This window comes from Lampetra fluviatilis, chromosome 12 (genome assembly GCF_964198595.1).
Source record: "Lampetra fluviatilis chromosome 12, kcLamFluv1.1, whole genome shotgun sequence".
Classification (NCBI taxonomy): Eukaryota; Metazoa; Chordata; class Hyperoartia; order Petromyzontiformes; family Petromyzontidae; genus Lampetra; species Lampetra fluviatilis.
Genome location: NC_136286.1, coordinates 1,769,795 through 1,777,435, shown reverse-complemented (window position 1 = coordinate 1,777,435; position 7,641 = coordinate 1,769,795). Strand labels below are relative to the sequence as shown.

Sequence of the window (7,641 nt, the reverse complement as noted above, 5' to 3'; positions counted from 1 at the left end):
ACGTCCCCACGGCGCTTGTGCCATGCTAGGTGCACTTTGAGGTAAAGACAAAGATCCCCCGTATAACCTGTTAACAGACTGTGTGGGCAAGTGCTGTTAGCGAGCACCTATGAAGGCCTGCACGGCCGTCATAGGTTTACACACCGCACTAAGTACTCATTTGAGGTTGAGTCGACCTAGGGGAAGCCCAGAACCGGTTTAGATATTGTAATCGTCACCGATGTTGCCAGTGAGCGGGAATTGTATTCGGGTCGCCGGGTTCGTAGCGCAGCGTAGCGCTAACCGCTACACGACCGCTCCCCCGAAGTAAACACGGACGCACGCCCAGCTTTGCATTTAATTCACGTGGAGGCACGCACGACGAACGTCCAACAACAATAGGATCAACAACAGCAAACGGCAACAATAATCACAAGAACGGCATTGAGACGCGGAGTGATCGTGGGCGTGGGATCGGAATAAATCAGCAACACCGCTCCTGAGCAAACTCCACAGCGCTGCTGCTGCTGATGCCCAAAGCAATGATGACGTCTCTCTCTCTCAAAACCACCACCACCAATGTTGTTGCGTTGTTGTTGTAGTCAATTGTGTAATACAGGAAGGCGTAGCCGAGTGTCTGACCTGTCGCGTGAGACTCCTGCAACGGAGACGTTCGGCCTGTTCGTGTGTGGAGGACACGGGGATTGCCCGCAAGGGGTCGACCCCAGGGCGCGCGCGAGGGGGTAAGCCTCAGGGGATGCGAACCGACCGGGTTCGCGAACCCACTTACTGTACTGCCATCCCGTGGCCACCTCGCAGTCCGTCGGGTTTGGGAGTTTCACAAAAATCTGCGTGTGGTCCACCAACCCCCACTGTCATAAAAAGCGCCGGATGACAGGCGTGTCCCATCGCGCCTTACCGAACAACAACAACACGACAACACAAACCAGGGCTCGCTCCTCTCCGAGTCTCCCCCATCTGCTGCCCCCCAGTTTGTGCTGTCCTCCCCCATCCCTCCCCTCCATCACCCCCTCCCTCCCTCCACTTCTCCCTCTCTCTCTCTGCGGTACTGCTGCTACCGTCACCTCTCCCTCCCCCGCTCCTCCTTCTCTTCGGATCCCTTCCCACCTTCATCCCACACACCAAACCCACCGCCGCCGCCGCCTCCCCCACCTCACGTCTCCCACCTCCTCTCTCCCCGCTCCCGGTGCCGGACGCGTGCGCGCGCGTGCTCCTATTGCGTGCGCGTGCACCACCAGTACAGTAGAGGGATCACGTGGGGCGGGGAGGCGAGAGGAGGAGCGGTGGAGGGAGAGCGTCGAGAGAGGGAGAGGGGGGAGACGGGGAGGCACCCAGACGAAGCGCGTGAGAGCGCGCGCGTTCCCGCGGGCCGCCAGTCTGCGCGGAGAGCGAGCGATGGCGACCTGTGCTCCTATACAAGATGACGACTTCTCCACTTTCGTGTTCAGCTGCTTCGCGGCGGAGAGAGGCGACTCCTGCCAGGTAAGGAGTGCGAGTGGATGAGGGGTTGGGGTGCGAGTGGATGAGGGGTTGGGGTGCGAGTGGGTGAGGGGTTGGGGTGCGACCGCTCCGGGCCGGTCTCGGGACCGGTGATCGGCGAGCTGGGGTGGAGAGGGAGCGCGGGGGGGGTGGAGAGAGAGCGCGGGGGGGGGGGATAATTTCCACGGCAAAGGGACGAGTGTCGCTTTGAATGCGACCCGTGCAGCCGTGCGCCCGGAGACACCCGGTGGGACAGAGACGCGCGTGGAGACATTGACACGAAGACCCAGAGAGATACGCGAAGACACCGCGCGCAGACACGGGAAAACGCGGACACATGGTGACAACGGGGAGACGCAGATACGCAGAGACGCACGGACACGCGCGGAGACGCAGACCGGAGCGGACATGCGCGCACGATGTGTTTACATTTTGTCACTTCGCCGTTGCGAGTCCAATCTGCGCAAAAGCGCATCGATTTCCCCGACGTGTTTCCACCGCAACACTCGTCCAGCTAAAACCGCTACAGCTGCTGCTGCTGCTCTCTCTCTCTCTCTTAATTCCTCTAACGCAGGGAAGGGAACGTTAATTACGCGAGCGATCGGCAAGGACAGCGCTCTTCAGTACGCGGCGGCTGCTGCTGCTGCTACTGCTGTCATCGTGAGTTGTAATCTATCCTCCCTGCTCAAGTCCCAGTGACCGCATCGCGAGTCCACGCCAATACGACGCAAGACGGACGCGGCATGGAGAGAGACGGGGTGGGGGAGCCGGGGAGGGCGAGAGGCTCAGTTTCGGGCGCAGTAATCGCATTGGCGGCTGTTTCCCCGGCAGCGTGTCCTCTCGGGCGACTGCGCAGTCGCGCTCGCCTCTCCCTCCCTGCCGCCGAAGGACTCGGCGTTCCCCACCACTACCCCAGACTCCGCAGTTGGACGTGGAGGGAGAGAGGGCGCGAGAGAGGGTTTCAGTCGCTCTAATTTTGTTATTCGAAGCGGCGCCTCCAACGTGTGTGCGTGCGTGCGGTCTCAATAGCGCAGCTTCTGAAAGAGCGAGACTTGCTTGACAAGATGTTGAAGGCTTTGCCGTGTTCGCTGATGTGTGTGTGTATATGGCCATGGGCATCGTCAGCGCTCGCCACACATTCGCGTGTACGCACACAGACACGCACGACGTGCACACGCGTTCATCACAAGGTGCATGCACGCCGCATATACACACGTGTCAAAGCGCGCGCACACATTCCGTGCGCTTGTTATATGCGCACATCGGCTCCGCATGTACACACGCGCGCGCGCGCCGCACACACGCGCGCGCGCGCCGCACACACGCGCACGTGCACGCAAAATGCACGAGCCACAAACGCGTCGCATGGTCTCGCACACACGCATCGAAAGAAAAACAAAGATCCCCCGTATAGCCTTAATAGACTTTTGGAGCAAGTGCTGTTTGCGAGCACCTATTAAGATCGCCACGGCACACGAGGGGGTGGGTGCCCAGAACCACACCCGGGCGCCTTTGTCTCCCTAGTGGCGATGTTTACACACCGCACAATGTACTCATTCGATTCTGAGTCGTCTTAGGGGAGGCCCAGGACCGGTTCAGATGGTCTTCACTGGTGTTGACCGTGAGCCGGGATCGAACTCGGGTGGCCAGGTTGGTTGCACAACGCGCTAACAGCCACACCGCTGCTCCCGTGCAGACAGAGACACGAAAAGACACGCACACACACACACATGCACACACACGCACACAAACACACACACACGCACAAACACACACACACAAACACACACGCAAACACGCACAAACACACACACACACAAACACACACACAAACACACACACACAAACACACACGCACACACGGGGCTGGCAGCTAAATGCGCCTGTCATCGCCGCTCACGCGCACCTGTGCACCTGCTCAGAGGCGGGGCTGTGTGGGATGCAGGGAAACGATGTGGGATCAGTCCCAACCCAGAGCTACCCCTGCTGCGCTCATCGTCAGCAGACCACCCATTAATCTCCGCACCAATAGCGGTATCCTGTGGTAGTAGTAGCAGCAGCAGCAGCAGAAGGGGGATGAGAGCTGCCGCCGGTCCTAGCGGAACCGACCGCGTGTGAGCACTGCCGCAGTGGCCGCGCTGAATGAAGCGGAGCGCGAATCCGCGACCCCTCCGAGCGCGTCTCGAACAGCGCGGGCTCGGCAAAAGCCGGCGCGGCGTGCGGGGCCCCGCGGCGTGCGGGGCCGGGTTTACTGTCCGCGGGTGTTGCTAAAGATGCAAGCGCACGTTCACTGGCTCATCCGCTCCCTCTGCACATCGATTCACTCGCTCGCTCGCTTGCTCATTCACTCGCGCAAGCACGCGTTCGTTAAACTGAAACGCGCTAGCTCATTCGCGTTCATGCTAATTACATCACTCTACCTCGTTAGCCGGCTCGCGCGTTGATCGGTTCTCTTCGTTCATCCACGCGTCATCGCTCATTCACAAGGGGCACCCACTCGCACCTTCGCCCACTCGCACCTTCGCCCACTCGCACCTTCGCCCACTCGCACCTTCGCCCACTCGCACCTTCGCCCACTCGCACCTTCGCCCACTCGCACCTTCGCCCACTCGCACCTTCGCCCACTCGCACCTTCGCCCACTCGCACCTTCGCCCACTCGCACCTTCGCCCACTCGCACCTTCGCCCACTCGCACCTTCGCCCACTCGCACCTTCGCCCACTCGCACCTTCGCCCACTCGCACCTTCGCCCACTCGCACCTTCGCCCACTCGCACCTTCGCCCACTCGCACCTTCGCCCACTCGCACCTTCGCCCACTCGCACCTTCGCCCACTCGCACCTTCGCCCACTCGCACCTTCGCCCACTCGCACCTTCGCCCACTCGCACCTTCGCCCACCCGCACCTTCGCCCACCCGCACCTTCGCCCACCCGCACCTTCGCCCACCAGAACCTTCGCCCACCAGCACCTTCGCTCACCAGCACCATCGCCCACTCGCACCTTCGCCCACCCGCACCTTCGCCCACCCGCGCCTGTCACCCGCTAGCACCTTCGCCCACCAGCACCTTCGCCCACCTGCACCTGTCACCCGCTAGCACCTTCGCCCACCCGCACCTTCGCCCACCAGCACCTTCGCCCACTCGCACCTTCGCCCACCGGCACCTTCGCCCACTCGCACCTTCGCCCACCGGCACCTTCGCCCACCAGCACCTTCGCCCACCAGCACCTTCGCCCACTCGCACCTTCGCCCACCGGCACCTTCGCCCACCCGTACCTTCGCTCACTCGCACCTGTCACCCGCTAGCACCTTCGCTCATGCTAATTAAACCTTCACTCACTGTTGCTCGCACACTCACTCACTAGGGCGCTCATCGACTCGCGCAAGCACGGCCACTTGCACACTCGCTCGCTCGGGCAATCACTCATTCGCTCTCGCGCGCACACACATTCCCTATCTTGCAAACACTGTTAACTCGCGTATTTATCTAAATCACTGATACAGCCATTCGTCTAAATTGACACACATTCATGAACTCGCTCACTCACTCACACGCACCCTCGTGCACTCGCTCACTCACTTAACTCGCTCACTCACACTCTCTCGAACGCAGAGCGGGGTTCGCCGCCGTGGCGAAACACCGGCGGCTCGCGGCCACGCCGAGTGTCGCTCCGCTTGCGTTTGATTTTGGCTCCTGTCCCGGGGGGGGGGGGGGTCCCAGGATCAATCGGCACCGACGGTCGGACGTGAAACACGACCTCGAGTCGGCGCTGCGAGATTTTCGCGACGGCCGGGAGACAGGGTGGGGGGGTAGGGGGGGAGTAACGCGGCGCGCTCGTGTTTGTTCTCGAGACGGAGGATGCGACAGAGCGGGCTCCTCTCGCGCGCTCCCCATGCGCTCCCATTGCGCTCCCCCCAAACCTCTCACTTCTACGCTCGCCTAACGGGCTCCCCCGACAGCTCTGCGTCTTCTGCGCTGTGCGCGTGAAATTGCAGCTCGCGAAACGCGAAGAGGTCGCTTGTTTAAATGGGTACTTGGCTGCGAATGTCTGCGTGTGTGTACACGTGGGTTAGTGGGTGTGTGTGTGTGTACACGTGGGTTAGTGTGTGTGTACACGTGGGTTAGTGTGTGTGTGTACACGTGGGTTAGTGGGTGTGTGTGTGTGAACACGTGGGTTAGTGTGTGTGTACACGTGGGTTAGTGTGTGTGTGTGTACACGTGGGTTAGTGTGTGTGTACACGTGGGTTTGTGTGTGTACACGTGGGTTAGTGGGTGTGTGTGTACACGTGGGTTAGTGGGTGTGTGTGTGTGAACACGTGGGTTAGTGTGTGTGTACACGTGGGTTAGTGTGTGTGTGTGTACACGTGGGTTAGTGTGTGTGTACACGTGGGTTAGTGTGTGTGTACACGTGGGTTTGTGTGTGTACACGTGGGTTTGTGTGTGTACACGTGGGTTTGTGTGTGTACACGTGGGTTAGTGGGTGTGTGTGTACACGTGGGTTAGTGGGTGTGTGTGTGTACACGTGGGTTAGTGTGTGTGTGTACACGTGGGTTAGTGTGTGTGTATGTACACGTGGGTTAGTGTGTGTACACGTGGGTTAGTGTGTGTGTGTAAACGTGGGTTAGTGTGTGTGTGTAAACGTGGGTTAGTGTGTCTACACGTGGGTTAGTGTGGGTTTGTGTGTGTAAACGTGGGTTAGTGTGTGTGTGTGTGTACACGTGGGTTAGTGTGAGTGTGTGTGTGCACGTGGGTTAGTGGGTGTGTGTGTACACGTGGGTTAGTGTGTGTCTGCGCGCGCACACGTGGGTTAGTGGGTGTGTGTGTGTACACGTGGGTTAGTGTGTATGTGTGTGTGTACACGTGGGTTAGTGTGTGTGTGTGTACACGTGGGTTAGTGTGTGTGTGTGTGTGTGTACACGTGGGTTAGTGTGTGTGTGTGTGTGTACACGTGGGTTAGTGTGTGTACACGTGGGTTAGTGTGTGTGTGTGTACACGTGGGTTAGTGTGTGTGTGTACACGTGGGTTAGTGTGTGTGTGTACACGTGGGTTAGTGTGTGTGTGTGTACACGTGGGTTAGTGTGTGTGTGTACACGTGGGTTAGTGGGTGTGTGTGTATACGTGGGTTAGTGTGTGTGTACACGTGGGTTAGTGTGTGTGTGTGTACACGTGGGTTAGAGGGTGTGTGTGTATACGTGGGTTAGTGTGTGTACACGTGGGTTAGTGTGTGTGTGTACACGTGGGTTAGTGGGTGTGTGTGTACACGTGGGTTAGTGGGTGTGTGTGTACACGTGGGTTAGTGGGTGTGTGTATAAATGAGTTAATGATTGAGTACATGCGGCTTTGTGTGTGTACACGTGGCCGTGGCGCAGGGGTTATGTACACAGTATGAACACGAGACTTCCTGTCTGTGTGTGTGTACTGACAAGTGCAAAGCGGTCGTGTAGCGGTTAGCACGCTGCGCTACGAACCCGGCGATACGAGTTCGACTCCAGCTCTCGCGGACAACAGCAGTGACGATTACCTGAACTGGTCCTGGACTTCCCCTAAGTCGACTCAGCCTCAAATGAGTACTTGATGCGGTGTGTAAACATCGCCACTGGGGAGACAAAGGCGGCCGGACGTGGTCCTGGCCACTCACCCCTCGTGTGCCGTGCCGGCCTTCACAGGTGCTCGCTAACATCACTTGCTCCAACAGTCTGTTAAGGCTATATGGGGGATCTTTGTCTTCGTACACGACAAGTAACATGAGTGCGACCGCCTCGGCACGGGCACGCAGATAACGACACCGCAACCCCCGATAAGAAGTCGTGGCGATGTTGGAGGTGCGGTGATGATGTGGATGATGATGAGATGTGTGCATTGATGACTTGTGACGTGCGGTAGCGCGTGAGATGCGGCGAGGATGTTCCAGACGCAGTGATGACGTAAGAGCGATGTGATGATGTAAGAGTGATGTTTTGGAAGATGTAATGATGATAATGATGCGGTAATGATGCGGGGAGGGAGGTGAGGGGAGGGGGTGGATAGGTGGGTGATTCGGTGATGTGGGCACTGCAGTGACGTGATAGCATTATTGCATGGCGTTCACGCCAACGATATTTGTGTATTTATATGACTCGAGGTGACCCACGTAGATGCGAACCCCAGGTCTCCGCGGTTTTAAA

The 7,641-nt window shown here is 58.8% G+C and overlaps 1 protein-coding gene across 1 annotated transcript in view; it reads left to right on the top strand.

Moving 5' to 3' along the window:
* Positions 1–1,296: 1,296 nt before the first annotated feature.
* LOC144935025 (peroxisome proliferator-activated receptor gamma coactivator 1-alpha-like) overlaps positions 1,297–7,641 on the top strand; it is a 133,210-nt gene continuing 126,865 nt past the window's right edge. Inside the window, exon 1 of the mRNA XM_078861329.1 lies at positions 1,297–1,482. Within this exon, the coding sequence (XP_078717455.1) occupies positions 1,396–1,482 (87 nt within the window). The 5' untranslated portion in view covers positions 1,297–1,395. The remainder of the gene's footprint in view (positions 1,483–7,641) is intronic.